Source organism: Orcinus orca, chromosome 6 (genome assembly GCF_937001465.1).
Source record: "Orcinus orca chromosome 6, mOrcOrc1.1, whole genome shotgun sequence".
In the NCBI taxonomy this organism is placed as follows: Eukaryota; Metazoa; Chordata; class Mammalia; order Artiodactyla; family Delphinidae; genus Orcinus; species Orcinus orca.
The window spans coordinates 108,326,569-108,352,441 of record NC_064564.1 but is presented as its reverse complement, the minus strand read 5'-3'; the positions used below and the strand labels follow the sequence as shown (position 1 = coordinate 108,352,441).

Below are 25,873 nucleotides of genomic sequence, written 5' to 3'. Positions count from 1 at the left end.
GCCGGGGCTCGGGGCGGGGGCGGAGGCTGCGGCTGGGACCGGGCCCGGGGCGGCGGGGCCGGCGCCTCCGCTCTCCTCCAGCTCCTGCTTCAGCCTTTGCTCCCGCTGCGGCCGTGGCCCCCCTTGGCGCGGCTCTCCGCGCTGCGCGTCCGCTGAGCCCGCCGCTCCCCGGCCCATGTACTGGAAGCATGAGAACGCCGCCCCGGCGCTGCCCGAGGGCTGCCGGCTGCCGGCCGAGGGCGGCCCCGCCACCGACCAGGTGAGCGAGCGAGAGAGCGAGTGGGTGAGTTGTCCGGACCGGGGTCGGACAGGGGCCGAGACCCAGCCGGGCCGGGCCGGGTGGCGGGCGGCCGCAGAGCGGAGGGGTGCCGGGGTGCGCTTGGGAGTGTGTGTATGTGAGTGTGTGAGCATGCAGGAGCGCGAGGGGGGGTCGCGGAAAGCGGGAACACATTATGCAAATTTTGATGGAATTTCTCAAAAAGCGATTTAGCAAAGACACAGGCGAATCAAGAGGAGGCGAGGCGGGTATTGTCCGTCTGAATAGGCGCTGATAGCGCCAATGCGCCGGGGGTTGTTCGGGCGCAAGGCTGAGAATCTCGGCGCGGGGCCGGTCCCGGGCGCTCCGAGGGGCTGGAGGGTGCTTTTTCCCCTTCTTGGACGTCTCCGTTTTCTCTTTTTGGTCCCGTTTCGGCCCCGATCTAGCCCCTGTTTTGCTCTGGGTTTCCCTCCGACTGGCCCGCGAAAGGCGCCTGAATCCGAGTCGGTATCGCCGCACCGATTTCGCCGCGCGCGCGGGGTGGACGGGCTGGTGCTCCCAACGCTCCCGGTTTTATTTTCCTCAAGCGCCCACCCCCCATCTCTTTCTTTTCTTTCTTTCTCTCTTTTCTCCTTTTTGCATTTTGTGTCGAGAGGAGGAGAAGGGAGCGAGGAAGGGGGTGGGTGGAGGGAGAAAAAATTCGATTTTTAATTACTACCATTAAAAAATCAAATTTGCAATTCTTTGGGCGGCCTGATGGATCTCACTGATTGACAGTTGGAATTGACACTCTGGCTACCTCTTATCTTGGGCATTCACGACAATTTCTAATTGCAGGTAGTTTGTATGTGTGCGCGTGTTTTTTTTCCCCCTCAGAGGCTTGTATTGCAAGGGAACTAAGCGATTACTTCAAGAGCCACGGGTTAAGTGCAGGGAGAGGGGGAGAGAGAGGGAAAAAATCCAATCCAAATTCAAATTGCTTCATTAGAGAGACACCGCTTTTGTGGGGAAGGGCTTTAAATGCCCACTACAAAGTTAGGACTCATTGTTCCGCGCCGGTTTATATAACAGGCGCGGGGAGGCGCTGGGCTCAGGCTGCGCGGAGCCAGTTCTGCAGCCGCCGCCGCCTGCGTTCCCTCCCCCCTCCCCCAGGTGATGGCCCAGCCAGGGTCCGGCTGCAAAGCGACCACCCGCTGCCTTGAAGGGACCGCGCCGCCCGCCATGGTGAGTTCGTTCGGCCCTGCTTTCGGTCCCCGGTCTCCCGGCGGCCGGGCCCTGGGGAGCTGACCCGGCTTTCCGGCCCCGAACAGCTGCCCGTGCGCTGGGGGACTGCCGGAGGGCGCCGCCCCTCTCTGAGCCTCGGTTTTCTGGCCGGGAATGTGAGCTTTGACCGCTCCTGGCACCTAGGAAGCGCGTGCTAAAAGTTCGAGCCGTCCTGTCCTCTCCAGTAGGCCCTTCCATTCCTGTCCTGTAGCCCGCGGCTTGTCGTTTCGGGGGCATTTCGTTGTTAGTTGGTTCGCTGAGGCCCCAGATTTGTCTCCGAGGCAGCAGCAACGCTGGGCACCTGGCTTAGCCCTCAGCTCAGAGCGCGGCTCTCCCTCTTTCCCCACTGCAGGCTCAGTCGGACGCTGAGGCCCTGGCAGGCCCTCTGGACAAGGACGAGGGTCGGGCCTCTCCCTGTACGCCCAGCACGCCATCTGTCTGCTCACCGCCCTCTGCCGCCTCCTCCGTGCCGTCTGCCGGCAAGAACATCTGCTCCAGCTGCGGCCTCGAGATCCTGGACCGATATCTGCTCAAGGTGAGACAGGGGCGGAGTGTTGTGTGTGTTGGCGGGGTGTGGGTTGCAACCCAGAGGACTGTAGGGAAACGACGCCGGCGCCAGGTCCACTAAATTCGAAACCTGGCTCATCCCTGCCTGACTGCGTGGCTTCGGGCAAATCGTAGCGTCTCTCTGCGTTCCCGGGTTCCTGTCTGAAAAATGGGCAGAGTTGATTTCTACCTCCCTGAGTCTGTGTTACAGAAGAAAACTGGTGGAAGTCCCATGAACCTTCAGAGCTCTGGCGTATCTGTCTGCAAATGGGGCCGGGGAGGCTGGGGCCGGGCGTGAAAAGAGGCCCGCACTGAGCCGCCCCCCATCTCCACCCCCTCCCCAGGTCAACAACCTCATCTGGCACGTGCGGTGCCTCGAGTGCTCCGTGTGTCGCACGTCGCTGAGGCAGCAGAACAGCTGCTACATCAAGAACAAGGAAATCTTCTGCAAGATGGACTACTTCAGGTAGGCTGCGGCCGCTGGGCCAGCAATGTCGCCGCAGGCAGGCCACCGGCGCGCGGAGGCCGCCTTTGCGACGCGCTGTCTCTGGCTCCGGAGCCCCCGTGTCCCGAATGCTCTGGCGCGCCGCGAGGGCCCAGCCCACCGGCTCTCAGCGCCACGAACCAGGAGCTCCAGGCCGAGCGCGGGTGCCAGCACAGGTTCGGGCCGCTGATCCGCCTCCGGTTGCTGTGGCCCACTCGGGTTTGGTCGCGTCTCTGGCTCGGTCTCGGATCCTGCCCGAGTCTCAGGCTCAAGTTCCGACTTCCAGCGCGTTGGTCGAGCTCTGATGTCCCCGTCTTGCCCCGATCCGCTCGTATCCCAGCCGACCTGGCTGCATCTCCGGTGCGCTCCGGCTCTGGGTTCCAACCCTACTCCTACTCCAGCCAAGCCGGCGTCTCTCCCGGGCAGGACCCTGAGCTGGGCTCCAGACTCTTGCCCTGGCTCTGGTCTCGGCTTTTACCCCGGCCGGGTTCGAGGCTGGATTCGAGTCTGGTCCGTCCCCAAGCACTAGCCTCGCATCGGTCTCGGATCCGAACCCATATTCAAGCTCATCGATCTAACTCCCGACCTCGGTCTCCGGCTCCGCCTCAACTCAGACCCCGGCATCGCTCGAGTATAGTGTTTCGAGTCTGGGTTCTGCCTGCATCCCAGGTGCCTGTTCCAGTCCCAGCTCCGTCGTCGTTTCGGGCCCCGGCTTCAGCCTCTCTGGGGTCTAGGCTCTGACTTTGGGCCGCCGGCACAGGAAGGGGGAGTCGGGCGTCGTAGCCAGGGCCCCGAGTAGGATCACCCTGGGCTGCGCTCTCTGTGCCGCGGTGCCGCGTCCCCGCCGCTCAGCCCTCAACAGCAGCCCGGCTAGTCCTCCCGCCGCTTCTCCGTCGCTTGCGCTTGGCTTCTCACCGCGCAGCTCGGGCCTGACCCGGTCACGGGGTCGAGGTCACTGCGAGGTCAGAGGAGCAGCGGCTGCCGGCTCGATCCCGGTGGGAAGCGTGAAGCAGGCCTGAAGCCCGTCCAGCGGGCCTACGGAGTCCAAAGAGAGCAGAGTGAGATTGGTTCCTGGGCCGCACGCCTGTTCCCAAGGGCTTTCTCAGGAAGTGGAGAAAGCTACTCCCCTATAACCACCACCACCCCCTTCCCCAGTCCGCCGACATCCTTCCCATCCTTGCCTCGGGAGACGTCATGGCTTCAGTCTCCCTGGGAAGACCCCAGCCCCAGAAAGATCCCCTGAGTCAGGGGATGCAGTAGAAGGCAGTGCCGCCCCCTTCCCCGGCATTGAGTCTCTGGGAACTTGGAAAGAGAGGACCTTGAATCTAGGAAGAAGCTAGCAGCATTGGGGGCTGGGGTACTCTAAGGAAACCTTAGGAAGCCTGGTTCGAAAAAACGGACTCTTCCTGGTGCATGGCTGTGAGTGGCAGTGCAGCTGGGGTATGCATGGGGAGGGGCGGCTCTGCCAGGTGGCCTGGGACTCATGGGACTCAAGGATGCTTGTGTGTCTGTCTTGTCCGGATCTGTGCAGTGGCGCTGGGGGAATGTGTCACTGAGCAGGGTGAGGGGTGTGTGGACAGCGTAGGTGTTCCTTTACAACAAGCATTTGTCTTTTAGTTTATGTGTGAGTGTAGAGAGTGTGTGGCTGTGTGAATGTCGGGACCGTGTGTGTGTGCGCGTGTGCACGTGTGTGTGTGTGTATGTGTTGTGCAAGGTGGTCAGGACAAGTTCACATCTGGACTGGGATCTGGAGGTGAGCAGGTGAGGGTTCTGAAATCCCTTCATTCCCCATACCGCCACACAGCCCTCCTCTGAGGGGGCATTTCTGCTTACAGCCTTAACCCAGGCATTGGGGGCTCAACGGTGTGAGGTGAATGTGGATTTGTGGATGTGGATGTGGGCTGTGGTGTGTGTGTGTATGTGAGAGCGGGCTTATCATTGTGTGGTGTGTAACCAGAGTGTGATGTCTCCCCTCCACTGTCCCATCTGACACTTAGCTGGCCAGGGCAGGAGAGGGAGGTTAGGGTCCCTGTGTAGCCAGTGCCCTACTCTAGGCCTGACTCCAGTTGGTAAAAAAAAAAGAAAAGAAAAAGAAAAACAAGCCAGCTACTCTTTCAGGGCTCCTTGGGTTCATCAGCTATCCAGGGACATGGCTGAGGCCTGGGAAACCCAGCAGGCCTCTTCTCGTAGAGTAAGGCAGGCCTGGCCCCCTCTCCTTGCTCTCCTGGTGGGGACAGACCTGCCACCCTGTGAGCCACATGTCCTTGCTGCAGCTCCAGCCCCAGCTCATGTCCAGGCTGGACCAAGCCCCCATGGTTGACGTGCTTTCCTAGACCTTCAAGGCTTAGTCAAAACTCAGATCCTGATCTCACTGTTCAGCACCTCACCGGCTGTGGAGTCCCCCTTCCCACTGCGGTGGGGTGGGGAATGGGATGTCCAGCTGTTGTGGAGACACAGAGACCAGGCTCCACCAGGCCAGCCCTGATCACTGTGTGACCTTGGGCAAATCCCTGCATCTTTCTGTCCTCAGTGTCCTCCTACCAGGGTTATCTCTCTGGGCTGCCAAGGAGGCCAGTGAAAGGAGGAAGGCTCAGCAGAGGCTCCCTAAAGTGTAGGTGCTACGGATGTCACCACTGTCACCATTGGTGACAGGATTCCAGACATAATCCCCTAATGGCATTTCCTCAGGCAGTCTGGGGAGCCAGGATGGGGATGGGCCATTTCTGGGCTGCAGGTTCTGAACGCTAATCCTTTTCCAGCAGTGACAAGAGCCCCCAAAGCAAAACTAAAACAGATTTTTGGTTAAGAAAATGGAGAGAATAAAAGCTCACATTCCTTGGGATGAGAGAAGAATTGTGGCTCTTCTGATCATTTCTCCCCCAGCCAGGTCTCCCTGCAGGCATAACTCATCCCTGGCAGCCCCACCTGTAACAAAAGTAATAAAACCCACAGAAAGGGAGAGAAAAAAGCAGGCGGAGCGCCAGGCGGGGACTACTGAGTGCCCCGCGTGGCAGCCCAGGCTCTGGGCGGCTGCTGTGAAGGAGCCCCTCCTGGAGAGAGCAGGAATGGGAGCACGGGAGACAGAGCCCCTCTCTAGAGCTGGGGCTCAGGGAAGGGCTGAGCGCTCAGATCCTCTAGCCCTCTGTTTCCTGAAGCCCAAGGTCGAGAGTCTGATGGGAAGTGGACTGGAGCGCTCACCCCAAAGAGAGGCCAAGATCTCTGGACAGGATGCAGGGAGGGAGGAAGTGGCCAAGACCCCCTGGAGGGGGCACTGGTAGCTTCCGAGGTCCTCTGGCTCTGGTCTTATTCCCCAGGGAAACGTTTCCTCTCAGTTCTATCCCCTATCTTGCTCCTCCTTGACACTGGCCTGTAGACCCCTCTTCCATCTCCTTTGGCAGAGCTGGCAGCGTTGGGGACTCAGGAAGCTAGAAGTTAGGAAGGCACTCCAAGCTCATCGGGGCAGGAGGCTGCAGAGCCTGGGTGGGGAGGTGGTCCAGGGGTCCAATGCTGCTCCTGGCTTTGCATTGTTGGAAGGGATTGGTTTTCCACTGGCTGTGTGTCCTCAGTGTGAGGTCGCTGGACCTCTCTGCCTCAGTTTCTCCATTTGCCATCCAAAGAGGGACCTCACCAGCCTTTGTGGCTTCAACCAGATTCCCACCTCCCCTAACCCCCTGAGTCCTAGCAGAAAAAAAAAAAAAAAAAACTACCACCAAGAAAATGTGTATTGCTTTTAATTTCTTCACTTTTTTGGGTTTAAGACTGTTTTTTATTTTCTTCCAAGAAGTGAAAAAAAAAAAAGTCCTGGGGGTAAAATAGCGTTCCTTTCTGGGGCATTCATGTCTCCACTGCCCTCAGCAATCAAAACCCCAGACAGCTTCCTCCTGCCCACCAACCTGTGGCTGCCGCCCCCCAAAGGCAGGCACGGACTGGTCTGCAGTGCCCTTCAAGCTCCTGGCCTCCTGAAGCGTCTTGCCTATTGTAGAGTGGGGGAGGTGATGTCCTGAGAGAGTGGAAAGTGCTGTGCCCCGGGTCCCACCAGCGAGAGAGTGGAAGAAGGGACCAGACAGGGACGAGGACACTGTCAGGAGACCTTACGGAGCTCTTCTCTAAGCCAGGAGCTGTGTTAACCCTTTACATCTCATTGTTTTATGTCATTGACTCCTCAGATTCCCCCTGTGAGTAGGCTACTGTCATAATCCCTACATTATAGGAGGGGAAACTGAGGCCCTGAGTGGTGAGGTCACACAGCTAATAAGCGGCAGAACTGCGATAAGCCCCGGGGCTGCCTGACTCACCATTCCTGGGTCTAGATACTCAATACTTTTCTTTTATAGCCGAGACATGTCAGCAGACACCCTGTGCAAGGTGGGGCCCATGCAATGGCAAAGGCCACCTCCCCCCACCCCCACCCCCCGTGGCCCTAGGGCTCCCACAGGGAGCACCTGCTGTGCTGTGTGACTCTCCATGGTGGGCCCTGGGAGTACTAGGGCTGGAGTGAAGTGACCTCAGAGTCCCAGTGACTGGAGCAACTTTGCCAGGATCGGGTCACCAGGGTCTCTAGCCCTCTTGCCTCCTGACCATGCGAGTGGGGAGTAACGGGTTAACTGCTTCTCCTTGTGTTTATGCGGGTGGGGTTCAGAGAGTGCCCCGGGCTGGGCCTGGGAGGGGCCCTACCTACTGCTGTCCCCAGCTTGGCACGAGACACTTAGGACAAGCCCGCAGCCTTCTTTCCCTCCTTCTGCCCCGAACCCACGCTCAGACCTCGGACTCCAGCGGGAGAACCCCACCCCCTCCCCCGGAGCTAGGGTACCCCGGGAGGTTCAGAGCTGGGAAGCCGCCCCCCACCGCGGCAGAGAGCAGCCCAGTGTCCGCCAGCTGTTGGGGGACAGATGTTGGGGGAGCTGAGAGAGGCGTTCGGGGAGGGGCCTTGCGCTGGGACCTCCGAGGAGTGGGCCGTTTTAACCTCTTAGTTGCTGGTTCTGTTGTTTCTGGCTGCTTCTCCGAATGGTTTGCCGGGAAGGGGAGGAGCAGAAGGAATAGGAAGGACTCCACCTCTGATCCCCCCAGTTTGCTTCATAGACTCGCTCTAAGGCCCTCAAGCGAGCGTCCCGAACACAAAACAAGGGAAGCCTGGTTTGAGTGGCACCGCCTTGGCTCCCTAGCTTCTTAATTAACATTGCCCTTCCCACTCTGAGCTTCGGTTTCCTCATGCAGAAAAGGGGTAGCTTAGTAATGGGCAGGGGTCGCAGTGAAATTCCGATGGGCTCTTTCGTTGAGGCTCATTCGCCCAACCAATGACTTCCGAGCTCTTACTCGGTATCCAGGAGAGGTAGGCCGGGGGAGCGAGCCTGACTTGGTCAGTGGCGCACAGCTCCCTCTGCGGAGCCACTAGCACCCAGATGTCTCCGTTCCCTGCTCCGGGGAGATTGGGCAAGGCGGTGCGCGTGGCCCACTCCGCTCCTTCCAGCAGTTACCAGGATGCGCAGCCTCCGTCCAACATCTCTCCATCCTCAAAGCGCCTCTGTGCTTTGAGCCTTTGCCCCGTGGCGCGCGCGGGGACCCAGGGAGGGGCGCGCACAAGACTGGGGGTGGCGGGCGATGGCCGCGCCCCCTAATCGCTTTGGCGCTCCCTTCGCAGCTCCCGAACACCCCTTTCTTGAAGTTTCGTTGTCTCCGCCGCCGATTTCGCTGCTTCCGGAATCCGGCGGCTCGGGCCTCGCAGCCCGCCTGGGAAGGAGTCTGTCGGTTTGTCAGAGCCTGGATCTGTAAGCCTCCTCGTGCCCCTTGTTTGTGCCACTGACCCCTTCCCCGGGTGGGGGACACGCTTCAGGAGCGGCCCGAAAACTGCAAAACGACCCCCTAACTCCATCCAAGGATCCAGCGGGAGGATGATTTCGTTGACTGGGCGGAGACACGGCGAGCGCAGGGAGCTCCTAGAGCTGGGGACAGCTCCTGGCATTTAGGGTGACACGCGGAGGGTGAGAAAGTTGCTGACAGGTCGCTAGCGGCTCCCGCCTCAGAGCAAGGGGATGAGGGCACTGTGAGCCGCCAGCGTAGGCGCAGAACGCGCCCGGGCGTCGGGGCTCGTGGAGCGGGAAGATCAGGGATGCGCGGGAAGTCTTGGATGCGTCTTGGCCGAGAACGAGGCATCCCGCAGAGCCAAGCGCCAGGATCCGAGATGTTACACTCTGGCTCAGCGCACTGATCCCGGAACACGACAGGCTGGAGACGCAACGGCTCCTGCCGGCCTCTGAGGGCCCGGACCTTCGCCTCCCGGCCCTTTCAACTCCCTGGGAACGCACTCCCAGCTTACCGGACCCTGAGGGTTCCAATGCCTTGCGCGCGGGAGTTTCCAGGTCCCAAGGCCCGGAGTGGGGATTGCGACTCGGTCAGACCAGGCCCCTTTCCTTTTCATACACCGGGATTCAACTCTACGCATCTCCCGTCCGGCTGCTTTCGCAGGTTCTAGGGGTTCTTTTTGCACTTCGGAGGGGACCTCAACCCCTGCCCCACACTCCGTGTGGTCTTGGCGAAGTCACTTGTCCACCCTGAACCTCCGATTCCACGTGTGCAAATTGGGTGCCAGAGTCCCCATTTCACGTGGTTGCGGCGAGGGGGATGCAATTAAAGAGTTGCGCCCCAGGACGCTGGAGCGCAGCGAGGGTTCTGCACCCGGCTGGCCCTTCTTCCTCCCTTCAGAGGCCTGGAAGTTCTCCCAATCCTGAGCCGGACCTCGGAATTTGGGGTCGGCCCCTCGGCGGGAGGAGGCTCCGGTGGGCAAAGCGGTTTCCTCTCCTTTTTACTGAGAGATTGGGAACGGAGACGGCGGGCTGTGCCGGGGAAGCCGAATTTCCGGGGTCGGGAACCACTTCTGTTTGGGAGGCAATTGACCGAACCCGCAAAGGTGCGCAGCGCTGCCTGAGCGAACCGCGCCGCCCGCCGACAGGGTCCCCTAGGGCTCCTTGTCTGACAGAGCGGCATGGCACTGGGGGTACTTCTAGAGCCGGGGCTGGCAGAGGCCTCCGCTCTGCTGCACTCAGTTCAACCCGAGACCGTTTATTCAACCGGCAGTTGCTTGCATTTGCCAAGGCAGGCGAGGCTGTAACCAGGGCGCATTTGCTGGGCTGGTTCCTCCACGCACTCAAAGGCATTTCCGAGTGCTCTTTTGGGTGGAAATGTGCCTCTGGGGACACAGAGGCAAATCTTCTAGCTCCTTTCCCAGGAATACCAGGGGTGGAAGGGAGAGCCAAGAAACCTGACATTTACAAACCAGTGTGATCATTGCTGAGAAGGTGGTGCTGGGAGCCGTGGGACTGGGGGTGTAGGGGGAGGGTGGGAAGAGGGAACAGCCTGTGCGAAGGCCTGGGGTGGGAAAGTGCTTCAGAGGGGGCCATAAGACCTGGAACCAACCTTCCACTGTAGCTGACTGGGGCTCATGCTTGAGTGTAGGGTGAGGGATCTTGGGGAAGGTTAGGGAGGAGAGGAGCCAGAGAGGATGTGGTCTGTTGAGCTTTGTAAACTCCCAAGGATCTTGGACCAGATCCTGAGGGTAGAGTGGAGCCACCAGAGGATTTTAAGCAGGGCAGCGGACAGGGTAAAGTGTGCCTGCTGGAAACTTCCCTGTAGCCACTACGTGGAGGATGGGTGTGGAGACTGGCAGCGAGGGGCGCATGGTGGGAGCCTGGTTTAGGAGGGTGGTGGTGGCGGTGGCGAGGAGGAGATGGGTCCCAGAGATACTTAGGAAAGGGAACCAGCAGCGCCTGATGATTGGTTGGATGGGGGATGGAGGAGAGGGAGGAGTGTATGATTTAGGTGTCTAAGCTTGAGAGGCTGGATGGGTGAAAGCACCATTCCCTGAAACAGTGGAAACTGAGGCTCAGAGGGTCCGGACAGGGTCACAGAGTGAGTCATTCACTTCAAGAACAAATTCTCCCTGGTGCTCTGGGGACAGGCCTTGGGCTGACTTCTGGGACAGGGCAAATCAGACTGCTGCTTCCTGGAGGGGCTCCCAGTCTGGTGGTGGAGGCAGCCACACCCAAATAGCCACACCACAAAGGGGGAGGGAGAAGGGGAAGAAGCAGAATCAAGGAAGGCTTAAGGGAGAGTGGGGCATTTGATCTGGGCTTTTTTGTCTTGTTAGAATGACACAGGAATCCAGAGTCTGGGACTAGCTGGTTACTTAATAGACTACAAAGCATTAAACAAATAGCCGTAGCTGCTGTTGTCACCTAGTTCAGCTCAGGGCAAGGAAAATGAGAACTCAGAGAGGTTAAACAACGTGCCCAGGGTCACAAAGCTAGTAAGGGCATATCTGTCTATGCTTCCAAGAAACTCTGAGCTTCTCTACAGCTGGGTTACAGTTTATTCACCTCTGGAGTCATACTGGCTAGGAGTTCTCTCCTTGTAAGCTGTGTGACCTTGTGCAAGTTACTTTACCTCTCTGGTCCCCGTTTTCCTCATCTGCAAAATGAAGATTGCTTGGGACGATCAGCATAAAACACTTAGAATCTTGCTGGGCAAGTGGTTAAGTGCTCATAAATCTGCCTATATTATTACTACTATTAAATTTTCCCTAACACTTATATTTTAATGAGCAGGTTAGTACTATATACAAATGTTAAGTGATCATTGAAGAAAATTTGGAAAACTCAGAAAAGCACCTGGAAGAAAATAAAAACCACCTACCAGCTTGCCTTCTAGGTGGGACTTGGCTGCAGGGGGTGGTGAATCCAGGCAAAGGGAAATGCACGCGTGAAGTTCCTCAGGAACCTGGGCACGGCCGGGCCACTAGGATTTGGATGGCCTGTCTGAGCCTCGCCACCCCCTCCCCTTCGCCCCCCACCCCCACCCCGTGTCCTTCAGCCGATTTGGGACCAAGTGCGCAAGGTGCGGCCGACAGATCTACGCCAGCGATTGGGTCCGGCGGGCACGCGGCAATGCCTACCACCTGGCCTGCTTCGCTTGCTTCTCGTGCAAGCGCCAGCTGTCCACGGGCGAGGAGTTTGGCCTGGTCGAGGAGAAGGTGCTCTGCCGCATCCACTACGACACCATGATTGAGAATCTCAAGAGGGCCGCCGAGAACGGTACCCAACCCGCCCCGCCCCGCCCCGAAACTGGCCGCCCCTCAGCTCCCCAGCCTTCTCTGACCACCCCCCCCAGCACCCCAGGGACTACCCACACTTCGCTAGAGCCAGTTGCCCCCTTTATCACCTGCAGGCAGCATGGGAGTGGGGCTGCACACAGATCTGGCCGCTTCTGGCTCCACCATTTGTTTGAAAGTTGGAAGTCACAGCCGGTCCTTGCAAATTATGTTTCCTAATCTGTAAAATGGGGCTGATGGTAGGACACCTCAAAGCTAGATGAGCCGATGTGCTGTGAAGCCGAGAGGCGCTCAGTGAACCCTAGAGATGATTCTCATAATGGGGCAGCCTACTCCACCTTTGGACAGCTCTGGTTGGCCTGGAGGCTCATCCCCTCCAGTTTCCTGGAACCAGGCTTGGGCCCGTCTGCGAGAGATGAAGTGACCCTCTTCTCCCAACTCCCACCGCAGCAGCTACAGGCCAGGGATTTGGGGGTGGGGTTTTCATCCTGGACTGTAAGGAGAGAGGCCTTTGAGTCTGGAGACCCAAGCTTCAGGTTTGCTTCTGGCGTGTTGTGCTGACATACAAAGTTTCCTTTTCTCTCTGGGCCTCAGTCTCCCTAGTTTCAAGATGGATATTGGACTAGAAAGATCCCTAAATCTCTTCTGGCTCTGATACTGTGATTTCCCAAGACACTTAGGCTCAGGGACAGGGTCCAGGTCTTCCTGGGATCATGGGGGCTGAGTCATCAAGTGTCTGCCCCATCCCCAGTGCCTCTGAGGAGGAACTAGTCTGGACGTCCCCAGAGTGTTCTTGGCCATGGCCACAGCAGAGCCATCACTTTCTCCAGCCAGGATCAGGGCTGAGTGGGTCTAGGTGGGGAGCAAGTGAAGCTGGGGTGCTCTGAAGTTGCCTGCAAGTAACTGGGCAAGTCAGTTGTGGAGCTGGGATGGAAGCCCAGGAGTTAGAGGTTCCCCCACACCATGGCTCAGGAGTGACTCCAGGCTCCTTCCATACCTGGACCAACCAGGACTACCCCTAGTCACAACCTTGCCAATTACACTCCAGCTCTCAGTCAGGCCTGCCTCCAGACTCCTACCACGCAGGGAACCTGAAGGCTTATGGCCTCAGGACTCCTTTACTGACCAGCCCTCAGTTTTGGCTACTGGTTTACTTTTTAATCTTAAACACACACATGCCCATTATAGAAAATTAAGAAAAGATGGTTAAGCAAAAAGAAGAAAATAAAGACCACTTCGAATGCCACCACCCCTCATATTTTAGTGTCTGTCTTCCCAGATTTCGTTCTATGTCTGTATGTTGGAGTGTTTGTTTAGTGTTTTTCCTAATTAAAAAAATTATGAACAGTGGTGGAATTCCTGGAGATTTTTATTTTCTTCTTTGTGCTTATCTGAATTTTCTGAGGTTTTGGCAAGGAGCATCTTATTACCTTTGCATTGCAAAAAATGAGGTACTAAAAACCAATGGGAATACATTTAGTGTGATTATAAAAGTAATGTAAATGGAAAGAGAATAACTAACGTATACTCCAGTTAACAAAGTTAAACCTTAGAGAAATAAGGTGATGAGACACGTGATTGTTGAAAAAACTTCAAAAGTTGCAGAAACATTGAAAGTAGAGTCTTCATAATTGCACTCCCTCCTGCGAACACTTTGGTGTATATCCTTCCAACCTTTTTTGCTCCCATCCGTTTTTACAAAATTAGGATCACAGTTCTGTAACCTGCCTGCTTCCCATCTCCGCCAGCCCTTGGTTTCCCCAGTTTATCAAGGAGGGAGCCCAATTTGGGGCGCTAGAGTCAGCCAGCTGTCAGAATACCAGTCGAAAGGTCCAGAGCTGGGATTTTCTTCTCTCTGAACCTCAGTTTCCTCCGCTGTAACACGAGGATAATGTCGCCCGTGCTCAGGGCTGTGAGACATAAAGGGCACACCGAAAGAGAAGCGTCTGGTACTGAGCAGACGCTCAGAAGTGGAAGCCCCTTCCCCAAAGACTGAGCTCAGGGACTAGGACCCTGGGATCCCCCCTCCCAGCCCACTCCGCTCCCGACACTTCCAGGGACCAGCTCCCCCCACCCCCGTCCTTTCCAGGCTGCCACTAGAAGAGATGGGGACGCGTGGTCAGCCACTTCTGTCGCCCTCAGGGAACGGTCTCACGCTGGAGGGGGCAGTGCCCTCGGAACAGGACAGTCAGCCCAAGCCGGCCAAGCGCGCGCGGACGTCCTTCACCGCCGAGCAGTTGCAGGTACCTTGGCGGGCCGCGAGTGGCCGGGTGTGGGCCGGGCCTCGGAGTGGGCGGGGCTGAACGGGCCTCCTGACTCCGCCCCTCTGCCCGACCCGCGGGTGGCGGGGAGGGGCTGTAGCTGTCTGGGGCGTGGCCTCCGGGCCGGAGCCTCTGATTGGGCCGGGGCCTTGGCGACCTCGGCGGGCTCGTGCCTCACCGCCCCGCGGCGCCTGGCAGGTTATGCAGGCGCAGTTCGCGCAGGACAACAACCCCGACGCGCAGACGCTGCAGAAGCTTGCGGACATGACGGGCCTCAGCCGAAGGGTCATCCAGGTGGGGCCGGGGGTGGGCGGGGCCTTCGGGTCTGGGGCGGGGCCTAGGGACCTTGGGGGTGGGCCCTCGAGCGCGTAGCTGGGCTGCGGAGCTGCGGGTTCGGGGCGCACGTGGCCGCCCTTCCTGAGTTGGCGACGAGGCAGTCCCTCCTGGGGTCCCCCGGCGGTGCGTCCGACTCTCTTCCGCGAGGCTGAGGCTGCTGAGGCTGTCGTTCCAGGTGTGGTTTCAAAACTGCCGGGCGCGTCATAAAAAGCACACACCACAGCATCCCGTGCCGCCCTCCGGGGCGCCGCCGTCCCGCCTCCCCTCCGCCCTGTCCGACGACATCCACTACTCCCCGTTCAGCAGCCCCGAGCGGGCTCGCATGGTCACCCTGCACGGCTACATTGAGAGTAAGTGACCGCCACAGGCTGGTCGCCCGGCCTGTGGGAGAGGGGGGTGTAGATGAGCGCTCGTGGGCGGCGGAGGCATGGGGAGCCTCGTGCGTGCAGACGAGGGTTCCGCAGTCCCTCGGACCTAGTGGTTGTGGAGAGGAGTTAAGTGCCCCGGCTCTGCCTTAGAGGAGCTCGACCCTTAGTAGAGGCAAGCCATTAAGCCGTTCAAAAAATATTGATACTTTCCAAACATCCACTCGGTGGCAGACCCCGGGGACTAGGGAGAGAACAAGATGGCTAAAGGCCTGTCCTGGGGAGCCTGGGTTCTGGTGGGAGAGACATGGAACAGTACGAGATAGATGAGCGTGTGGTGTTAATTATGGTGATTCCTGTAGTCAAGATGCTGGCTGGGAGTGTCTGGAGATGTTGCCTATCAGTGGGCTGAGACCAGAAGGATAGGTAGGAATTAGTGAGACACAAGGAGTGGGGAAATAGGGGTGCAGGCAGCAGAGGAACCGAATGTAGGCAGAAAGCGTGGCATGGGTGCGTTTGGGGTTGCAGAAGAAAGCCAGGGTGGCAGGAGTACCCAAGGTTGTGAGGCCGTGGGCAATTCACCTGACCTCTTTGAACCTCAGTTTCCTCATCTGTAAACTGGGACATTAATAATGCCTACTTCACAGGGTTATGAGGATCCACTCATGTGTTCAGTTAATATTTTTTGAGTGCCTTCTGGGATACAACTGAAAACACAACAGACCAAAGCCTGTGTGCTCCCAAGGCTCACGCTGCAGGACGGGAGAGGGGGGAGAGAGAATAAACGAATAAAGGATGGAGGGCAGGCATGTCAGTGGGGACTGAGCACTGTGGTGGAGAGGGGGTGGCAGGTTGTGGTGGAGTGACCTTCGAGCAGGAACCTGGGGGAAAGAGAGAGAGTAGGCTTGTGCATTTCTGGGGGATGGACATTCAGTGAATCTGCCGTTGAGCAGGTGCTTATCACAGATTTTCTTTCCCTTTGAGGTTGTTTCTATTGATTGTTTCCTCAAAGCTGGGCATGACCAGAAATATAGCAGTGATGACAACATACCCACAAACTCAAACCCTCCCTCTCCGGCTCCAAGGGAAAGAGAAGGGAGGTCAGGGAGAGCACAGCTGTGTCCTGAGTCCCTGCCATGTGCCAGGCACTGTCCTACCACATGTTTCTAAACATCACCATCCCATTGTACAGATGAGGAAACCAAGGGCCAACAGTAAGTTAGTGGGAGCCAGGTTCCTTAATGATTGAATGTGGGCTTTAGCATCAGACTGTGGGGCTTCGGATCCCGTCCCTGTCACTTACTAGCTGTGTGACATTGGGTAAGCTTCTTAGCATCCCTGAATTCCAGTTTCCTCATCTGTAAAAAATGAGGACAGTAAGAATCCAAGCCCTTTAAAAAAACGGAAAGAATACGTATCTCAAAGCAGTGTTGCGAGCATCACATGAGATCATTGACTTAACGTCCTCAGCATTTAGTAAGTGCTGGATGAGTACTAGCTGCCCTTGTGGTGGTGGCAGTGGCTCTGGTTGGTGGAGCTGAGAGTGTAGAGCCCTGCTCACCGCGCTAGGCTGTCAGTTGGAAACAGTGTCTCTTTGTTCTGTTCCATTTCTGAACCATCTGCTTAGTAGGAGGGACTTTTTTCCCCCTTTCTTTTTGAAACAATGACATGTTGAGGCTGCAGAGAGCCCATTGTTGATCTAGTTCATCTGTTAAAGGAGCCAAGGACCAGGGGCTCTCTAGGTACCAGGAGTCTGGGCCACCAGCCGGCACTTGCTGTGGAGTTGGTAATGGATCTAGGTGGCCCCGTGGAGAGTGGGGCCATGGCCTTCGGAGCTGTGCCAGGACTCTGCCCACACAGTTTGTCGGCCAAGTCTAGAACTGTCTTGGACACCTAGAGAAGGGGCTGAGGTAACCTTTCCTTTTCCCCTTAAGGCGAACCCAGCTCAGGGCAGGAGGCATCAAGGGTGTTTGGACCTGCTGCCTCTTGCTGCATGACTGAAGGTCACCCTAGCACTCTTCTTCGCCGTTTACTAAATTCACAGGTTCCTAAGTTCCTTCAAACTTGGAATATGATAAAAAAAGCTTTGGAATCAGATTCCAGAAATGTGCACACACACACAGTTTCCCATGTAATCTCAGGCTGTTTGTGGACCCCTAAAACCCCCCAGGTTAAGAATCCCCCATCTTATACAACCACCGTATTCTACAAACGAGGGAACTGGGGCTCAGAAAGGAACAGTGACTTGTCCTAAGTTACATATCAATTGTAAGTCTCTGTACAGAGCTCTTTCGCCTCTGACCAAAGAGGATGAAGTGCAGAGAAGAGCAAGGCCATAGACTTCTCCACTGTAGTGGTAAAGAGGCTGAAGCATGAGAGATTTGGGTCAGACATAAGGATGGACTCCCCCCACCCCCGCCACCGCCATTTTAGATGTTGTACAGAGACCCATTCAACAAATTAGATGCCATGCCTCATTCTAGATCCTGGAAATCTACAAAGATCTAGAATCTAGAAAACAGACAAAAATTCCTGCCCTCATTGGAGCTTGCATTACAGCTGGCAAAGACATAATATCAAATAAAAAATAAAAATATACAGTAAGTCAGATGATGGTAAGTGCTAAAGAAGAAAAATAAAGCTGAGAAGGATGACAGGGAGGGTAGGGTTGGTGTTAGGTTGCAATTGTAAATGGATGGTCAGGGAGAGCATCATAAAGAAGGTGACATATGAGTGCAGAGTCCTCTAGGGTGTGGGGGTAAAGCCTTGGTGATTCTTGGGAGATAAGAAGGTACAGTGCACCAAGGGAGGATTCTAATGGATGGGGTACAGCCTTGCGTGTAGGAGGTGTTCTGTACATATCCGTTTCTTTTTCTTTTTTTACTTTTTTAATTTCAATGTTGATTCACAATGTTGTGTTAATTTCTGCTGTACAGCAAAGTGATTCAGTTATATATATATGTGTATATATATACATATATATGTGTGTATATATATATACATATATATGTGTGTATGTATATATATATATACATACACACATTCTTTTTTTTATATTGTTTTCCATTATGATTTGTCAGAGAACGTTGAATACAATTCCCTGTGCTATACAGTAGGACCTTGCTGTTTATCCATTCTATATATAATAGTTAGCATCTGCTAACCCCAAATTCCCACTCCACCTCTCTCCCACCCAGCCCCCCTTGGCAACCACAAGTCCGTTCTCAATGTCTATGAATGTGTTTCTGTTGCACAAAAGTTCATTTGTGTGATATTTTAGATTCCACATATAAGTGATATCCTATGGTATTTGTCTTTCTCTTTCTGACTTACTTTACTTAGTATGATAATCTCTAGGCCCATCCATGTTGCTGCAAATGGCATTATTTCGTTCTTTTTTATGGCTGAGTAGTATTCCATTGTATATGTGTACCACATCTTCTTTACCCATTCATCTGTCGATGGACATTTAGGTAGTTTCCATGTCTTGGCTATTGTGAATAGTGCTGCTATGAACATAGGGGTGCCTGTCCATACTCATTTGTGAGTTTATTTATCAGTGAGCTAGACAGTTATCGTGTAACACTTTATAGCTCATAAAGAATTTCACGTAGAAAAATGGTACCCTATTGAAATTTTGCCCAGGACCACCCAGCTGGTAAGTGGCAGAGGTGAAACTGGCCCCAGGGCTCCAGCCTACCGAGCCTGGGGCTGGTGGGATCCTGCATGGAGGCTGGGGGATGGGCTCCAAGGCATCCTTTCGTCCACAGGTCAGGTACAGTGTGGGCAGGTGCACTGCCGGCTGCCTTACACCGCGCCCCCCGTCCACCTCAAAGCCGATATGGATGGGCCACTCTCCAACCGGGGTGAGAAGGTAAACGGAGCTGGGTTGGGTTGGGTGGGTCAGAGCCACCTTGCCAGGAACGGCTTCCTGGCAGGATTCTCATCGCTGAGCAGGCACCATGCCACTTTGTGGCAGACCCTCTGCCCAGACACTCAGGCCCCCACTGTGCCCCTGAGGTAGTAGTCCCTCAAGCAGGCGCCAGTGTGTTCAGTGCGCGTGGCCAGCCTCCTCGCAGCGCGCCCGCCCATGGCTGGCCTTCTCTTTTTCAGATTTGTGAATTTAGTTACTTTGCTCAAACTTGGCGGTCCCGAGGAGGGCTTATATCACACACCACCCCGCCTCCCACCATCTCACGGGTTTCTCCTACTTCCTCCTTTGTATTCCTGTCTGTTGGGAGTGAATATCCCGAGCTGGTGGGGCCCGGGGACAGCAGGCCAGCCAGTGACCGTGGTCAACTGGTAAGGCCTCCTTTGTGGAACCCGATCTCTAGTTGTCTCAAGCATTAGGACTGGACACTCAGAACGGTGCTCGGACATCGCCCAGTCCAGTGGCTTGAAAGCTTTGTTTTAAGCCCGGGAACCCGTTTGTTTACTCTTTTCCATAACACAAGATGCAGATGAAAGGGGGTGGAGCTGCTCTGGGTGAAACTGCGGAGTGAGTAGGGCCCTCACCTCCGGCTCAGCTCCCAGACACTTCCCAGCGAGCCTTGAAAGCCACAGCTCTCAGACACCCTCTCATTTTAGAGACGGGAAAATTGAGGCCCAGGTGGCTCAAGGTCACAGAGCCTGAATGAGAACTTGTGCCTTGATGCGTTCACTCATTCAGCCGACATTCACTATGTACTGACTGTGCCCGCGAGCCCCGAGTCAGTTGCCAGGAGCACAGAGATGAGGAAGGCATAGTCCCTGCCCTCGAGGAGGCCAACAGTTACACCAAAGGGTGATCAAACTGTGACGCAGAGGCCAAGGGAGCTGGGGGGTGGGGCGCAGCTCGGGAGAGACACAGGAAGGCTTCCTGGACGCAGGCACGTCTGAACCTCAGAGTTCAGCCGGGAAGGCATGAGCCGCCACGGCTCTCAGGCAACCCAGAGCAATTCAGTGCTGCTGGCACACAGGCTTGGGAGGAAACAGAGTGAGAGGCGGGGGCCTTGGGCTGCCAGGTGAAGGCGTGTGGAGCGTGGTGGGCCCTGGAGGCCTCTTTTAGAAGCATCACTATAGTGGTCCTCGGAGAGGCAGGGAGCCCCGGGAGTCATTGGGTGTGCTGGGCCAGGGAGGCAGGGCCAGGCCTTCGGGCTGAGTGCAGTCTTCATGTGCCGCAGCATCATTTGGGCAGCGTGTAGAGATGCAGATTCCCCAGCCTCGCCCCTAGAGAGCTGGTGGGGAGTTCTGGGACAGGACCCCGGGATCTGCGGGTGTAATACCCAGCCCCAGTGATTTTGGCAGGCAGACAGGGGTGGGACTACTCCTCCAGGACAGCCCCTCTTACTCTGCCTCCTAATTAAACACCTACTGTGTGCTAGGCTCTGTGCTGGGCTCTGTGCTGGGTACCGTGGGGAAAGTAGATGGTGCGGAGGTACGGACAGCCCAGTAAGACCAGTAGGTTTATAAGTAAATGGTAGTACATCTTCAGCCCCACATCCCGCAGACCCCAGTGGCGGGTGAGCACGCCCCAGGAACGTCCCCTCCGAGATAGTCATACAGGAAGGGCTGCTTTTGGTTGAAGCACTTCACACGTGTTGTCTGATGCCACCCAGTCACCCTGTGGATATGAGGATGGCATCGTCACGGTAAAGATGAGGAAACAGAGGCTCAGAGAGGTGACAGAATTTGTCCGGGGATGCAGCACGTCTGTCAGACTCTGAAGTCCGCCTGGTTCGGTAGTGACCTCCTTCTGTGCCGCACTTTACAGTTTACACAGCGCGCTCTCTGACCTCGCCCTTCACTGTCTCCCTAGGAGGATGACTATGGTTGATGCCATTTCATAAGTGCAGAAACTGGGTCTCAGTCAGAGCAGCAGCTTGCCCAGGGTCACACAGTGAGCGTGGGTACAGCTGGCCTCCATCCTAGGACTGCCTGCCTCGGAGCTGCCCCCGTCCTGTGGGAGAGAGTTTGTCCTGTCAGACCTGGCACCGGGACTGCAGAGGCGAGCTGGCGTGGTCCCTGTCCTCAGGGAGAGGGTGGGTGGCTTAGAGCAGGAGGCAGGCAGCCACATTCCAGCTTGACGGGGCAGTTGCGGTGAGGGATGCACGTGGCCTTCGAGGATTCAGAAGAGGGAGTGGCCAGCTCTTGGGAAGAAGCAGGGGACACGAGGAGCCCGTGCGAGGCAAGGAGGCTTGGAGGGACCTGGATTTGAGGGATGGTGGGGGGTTTAGTGCGGCTGAGGCCTTGGGTGGGGTGGGAGCTGACAGGGGGTCACATAATGAAGGCCTTGCACCTTCAAGCAAGGGGCCTGGGAGCAGCTATTATCTGGAGGGGAGAGGGGAGCCTTGCAACAGATTAGGGCTGGGCTCAGCTCTTGGAGGCGAGCCCTCGTCTCCTGGTTTCTCAGCTAAGCCTGTGGTTATGTCTGGTTCAGCCTGAAGGATGAGCCGGTCTGGGGTCTGGCAGCTTTGGTCGTGGAAGTTTTCTGGCCCCTGGGTTTGGCTGCTGAGCCAGAGTTTTTCTCTTGCTGGGCCATATCCCCAACTTCGTGTCCAGCGGCTCTGCAGAAAAATGTCTCCGCCTCCTCCATGACCTTCCGCCCTCTCACTGCCAGACCTTCCTGCCAGCGGCCAGGGACCTTTTCTGTCCACATCTTGCCAGCCTGGCGGGCTGTGTGTACGGCCAGTCAGTGCAGAACGGCATGGGCTTTCTCCCAAGTCCCTCCGGGCCTGAGCCAGCCTAGCGAGGAGGAGACTCAGGGCCCCCTAGGGCAGCCCCCTGAACCCACTCATCAAGACCAGCACTGGCCTGGCCGGGAGAACAGCGCTGTGGGCATCTGGGGTAGCACCCTCCGCCTCCACCACATCATCATTTGGCCACACCTGCCTGTGAGCTTCCAGGACCACATTTTTTTTTTTTTTTTGGTACGCGGGCCTCTCACTGCTGTAGCCTCTCCCGTTGCGGAGCACAGGCTCCGGACGCGCAGGCTCAGCGGCCATGGCTCACGGGCCCAGCCGCTCCGTGGCACGTGGGATCCTCCCAGACCGGGGCACGAACCCATGTCCCCTGCATCGGCAGGCAGACTCTCAACCACTGCGCCACCAGGGAAGCCCCAGGACCACATTTATTCCCGGTCATGGGCCCAGATCCCACAGTTCAGAGCTTGGAAGGCTCTTAGAAATCAGGGCCCGGCCGTCATCGATCAGATGGAGAGACTGAGGCTTATGGAGGGGAAGCGTCTTTCAGAGTCACCCCTCTTGAGAGAGCTTCTGTTCGGAAGAGTCCAAAGTCAGGCAGACATCCCAGAGACCGGAGGGGAGCACGGCCGGAGGTGGGGTGAGTGGGCGAGGCCGTGTGATGTGGGCTCTGGAGTCAGGCAGACCGGACCCCAGCTCAGCCACCTTTTCTCTTTGAGACCTGGGAACACACCCACTGTGTGTCGGGCACCTGGCGTGTCTGAGCCACCTGCCTGTCGAGGTGCTTGGCTGCATGAAGGGCTTGGCCTGTTGCCTGGTGCTTGGTAGGCACCGCGGGTAAATGTCAGGGTGGCCTGGAGAGGAAGAGGCAGTGGGTCTAATGAAGAGAGCTTGTTCTAGACCCTAGGCCTGGGTTGCAGTGCTGGGTCCACCTCTTCCTGGCTGTGTGATTGCGGGCTCACTGATTTTCACCTCCCCAGCCTCAGCAGCCTCCCCTGTAAAGAGGAGATGGTGGTGGGACACCCTCGTGGGGCTGAGGTGCGGCTTCTGTGAAATCATGCAAGTGTGCACTGTACCCAGTGCCGGGTACAGTGCCCAGGAGACACTTGCTGCTGCTCTTGGATTTCACCAGATCCTCCCCATTCTGAGAGAGAGGTGGTGTCATCCCCATTTTACAGATGAGGAAACGGGCTCAGAGAGGGGGAGTGAGTTGCCCAGGGCCCCGCAGCAAGTAAGTGTCTGCGCCAGGATTTGAACCTAGATGTGGGCCCTGGGCCCGCCTCCTTCTCCATGCCTTCGAGGACTTCTGGGGCGCTACCAGGCGGGGCAGGCCCTGGCTCAGCCCCCTCCCACACCCTCCTCTTGCAGGTCATCCTTTTTCAGTACTAACGCTGCCGGCACTTCCGCATCTGAGCATGGGCGCCCGGCAGCTGCCCCTCAGCCGCTGAAATCCGGAGTCCGAGCCGCTGCCAGGGATCCACCCGCTCTGCTCCACCCCTCATCCGCCATCCTGCCCACCACCAGCTGGGCCCCTGGGCCTGGCCTTCCCCTCTCCTGCCGAGAACCAGAACCCGCCAGGAGCACCGCGGAGCCCTCCTCCCTGAAGGCAGAGCTCCCTGAAATTTGGAGCCGGGGTGAAAACAACAGCCTGTGTTTCCCATTTAGACAGGAGTCGTCTTCAACTTAAGCTGATTACAATAGCAAAAGGCCGAATTGAATCGCACGACGCCAACAGCCTTCCAATTTACAGGTTTTCTTTCCTCCCATATTGGCCTTTATTTACTACTTCCTTGGAACCATCTCTGAATTCTGAATAGCGGACAACCCCCAATGTTATCCACTCTGTTGCTTTTGTTTGGAAAACTCTACAGTGTTTGTGGGATGTCCCCAAAGGAAAGCTATGTTCTAATTTTATCATTTCCATCTGTCTGGTTATGTCAAGTTAATTCAGAGAGAGAAGAGACACTGACCAACCCTGAGAGGCCCAATAGGGCACAGATGGAGGCCTGCCCAGACCAAGAGGCAGGGGGAAAAGCGGGGGCCGGGGGGAGGGGGCGGGGCAAGGACCCCCATGGGTTTGGAGGCCCAGGAGAAGGATGCGGCACACTGGGCTGGGAGAAGTACTAGCCATTTTAAGGAGAGGACAGAGGAAACTCGGGGTGTGTGTCGGGGACCCTGCTTTCACCTAGTTATCCAGCATATGTGCAGGAGACATAGCAGAGGTGGTGTTTGATCTGTGTGGTGACATTTCTGAACGCTTGGACAAGTTAGAGTTGGGGACCCTTGTTGGCTACTTGACTCCTGATGGGGGTGCTTGGGCCACGTCTTCTTTGGGGGGACCTCTCATGGGGGAGCTGGGGAACAGAGCCCAGGGAAAGGGCAGAGCTTTCATTCTAGACCCACCTCTGAGTAGAAAGAGGGTGCCTGCTGCCTAGGTGAGTGTACTTCTGGGGTGCTACCAGGCGGGGCAGGCCCTGGCTCAGCCCCTGGCTCAGTAGAGAGAGGGTGCCTGCTGCCTAGGTGGTAGCACCCCAGGATTCTAGCTAGCACTTCTGGGCTTCCCCACCAACCCTGCCCAGAGCCAGTCCCACTCACTCCTGAGAACGCAGGCCAGACACAGCTGTGCTCACATCCACCCTGTCCCGCTGCAGCTCTTCCACTCCAAACAAAAGGGCTTGGCCTACACAAGACCATGATTTATGTTTTCAGGGGACCCCGTTTGTCCCAGGCTAATCCTGTAATTTTAGAATGACTTGGGTGTCCTGATGCATTTCCCACTAGAGGCTGCTAGTAAGCATGTTTCAGCCCAAGTCCTCCTTCCTGCTTTGATTAACATGATACGTTGCTTTCGGAAGGAGACTCTAGGACAGGGAAAGCAAGTTCATGGTACCTAGGTGTCTGCTGCCCCCGTTTCACCCATGGCAGACATCGCTAATCGATCGCAGCACTCTCTATCTCGCCGAGTCTGGATAAGGGTTCGGAATCCACATGCTTGAAGTTGGCACTTAACGTGAAAAACGATATGCTCTTCTTACTCTGGGACCTGGAGGAGGGCTGGGCCCGGGTGCAGCCCAAGAAGGGAGCTTGCTGCTTTTCCCTTTCAAAGACAGTTCCAGCTGACTCAGGGCAAAGGAAAGACACCCCTCAGAATGTGATCAGTGCAGCTTGGTTCAGAACTCACCTGGTGAGTAGAGTGTGCCTGGCCCTACCCTTGGAGCTGATGTTAACCGGAGCAGCTTGGGCCCAGTTCCTGGTGACTGGGGAGCTCTAATCTTTCCTTTGACGTGGTCAGTGGCCAGCCGAGCCATGCCCAGGGTCACCCAGTACCCACTCTGCCTTGAGCCTCCCCCCAGGGTCTGTTCCTTGCGTGGATCACACGGTCGTAGCATGCTGCGGTTCAGACACGTCTCCACTAGCCTGTTAGAACAGCCTGGGAACATACAGGCCATCAAGACTATTTATTTAAATACAAAACAAAAGGAGGAAAACACACACACACACGGAAAAAAATTGTAAGCACTTTTTTGTAAAACCAATGTCTGTTTTGTTACATACCTTTCATGTTGTGCTTTGTAAATGTCTTATTTGTGTAATAAATAAAGTTAATGCAAGTAGAAGTGCTGGCACTGACATCCGGAGCACGATGGAATTCCATTTCTTTCCTGCTCTCTGATTAAGGGCTCAGGCTCAGGCCTGGCCCCTAGAATATCTGGGCTGCTAGACAGTGAAACCCCTTCTAAGACTGGTTCTGTTTCCCAGCTAGGAAACTGAGCGTTGTAAAGGCATGGTGGTGGGTTTCTTCTCTAATCTGAGCTGTGTAGGAAATCAGGCTGGCTGCTGTCCTCCGTCCCACTCCTGACCGCGCTCTGCTGGGCCCCGTGCCAGCCCTGCAGCCTCAAAAGGGTCCAAGGGGGGCTCTCAGCCCAGCAAATGCTGGAGACAGACGGATCCCTCCGACGTGCTGTCGAGACGGAGGGGGGCGTTTGAGCTGTACCCTTAGATGAGAGGTTCACGGAAATAAGTTCAATGGAGGAGATGCTGGGGGACCAGGGAGGGAGGCACAGAGGAGCCTGAGTGGGAGATGGGGGAGAATCTGATACTGCGAAGTGAAAGGGAATATGCGATGGGAGACAGGGCCACAGGGCTCCAGCTTCCACATGAGTCTGGGTCTCATACTGGCCTCCTCGGGTTCCAGAGCCACCCTGTAATCTGGGGAGTGGGAGAGCGCATCCTTCTGCCAGCCACCAGATGTTCTTGTAGCAGCAGAACCTTTTGTGCAAACCAGAGCCCACCAGGAAGAGAGTGGAATGGCTCTGCCTGGCGCAGGGGCTTCCCCGGCGCCCCAGCCCCACCCCGTGGCCCCGCACAGAGTCACTCCGAAGCCTCAGCTCAGGGTGTACGTGGCCATCGCCCCTGCAGGGCCCCCCGGTTAGTTGTTGCATTCTCCATCCTTGACCCCATCCTTGTCCCTGCCCCTCCACTCTTCCCATCCATTTCTTATTTAGACATTTAGATATATGTGTATCTTTGAAAAGGAAGTTTGTGTGTGTGTGTTCCTTTACATGAATATACTTTATTTTCA

At 56.4% G+C, this 25,873-nt stretch overlaps 1 protein-coding gene across 2 annotated transcripts; it reads left to right on the top strand.

The window, feature by feature from the left end:
* Positions 1-24,921, top strand: LHX6 (LIM homeobox 6). Of its 2 annotated transcripts, none has more exons than XM_049711440.1 (10): positions 1-259; positions 1,409-1,480; positions 1,872-2,054; positions 2,410-2,531; positions 11,412-11,632; positions 13,792-13,892; positions 14,109-14,204; positions 14,422-14,596; positions 18,382-18,477; positions 22,660-24,921. In XM_049711440.1, exons 1-10 carry the CDS (start codon positions 176-178, stop codon positions 22,737-22,739), a joined length of 1,230 nt encoding a protein of 409 aa, XP_049567397.1. In that variant the 5' UTR covers positions 1-175; the 3' UTR covers positions 22,740-24,921. The 2 variants fall into 2 exon arrangements, with proteins under 2 accessions (XP_049567397.1, XP_004269303.1); XM_004269255.3 differs by having other exon boundaries at positions 2-259; positions 18,382-18,485.
* Positions 24,922-25,873: the final 952 nt, after the last annotated feature.

Excerpts from the sequence above, each read along its gene's own strand:
- LHX6 (XM_049711440.1), top strand. The coding sequence starts at position 176 with ATGTACTGGAAGCATGAGAACGCCGCCCCGGCGCTGCCCGAGGGCTGC. Across the intron at positions 14,205-14,421 it reads TCAGCCGAAGGGTCATCCAG|GTGTGGTTTCAAAACTGCCG; the intron begins GTGGGGCCGGGG and ends CTGTCGTTCCAG. Across the intron at positions 14,597-18,381 it reads CCTGCACGGCTACATTGAGA|GTCAGGTACAGTGTGGGCAG; the intron begins GTAAGTGACCGC and ends TTTCGTCCACAG.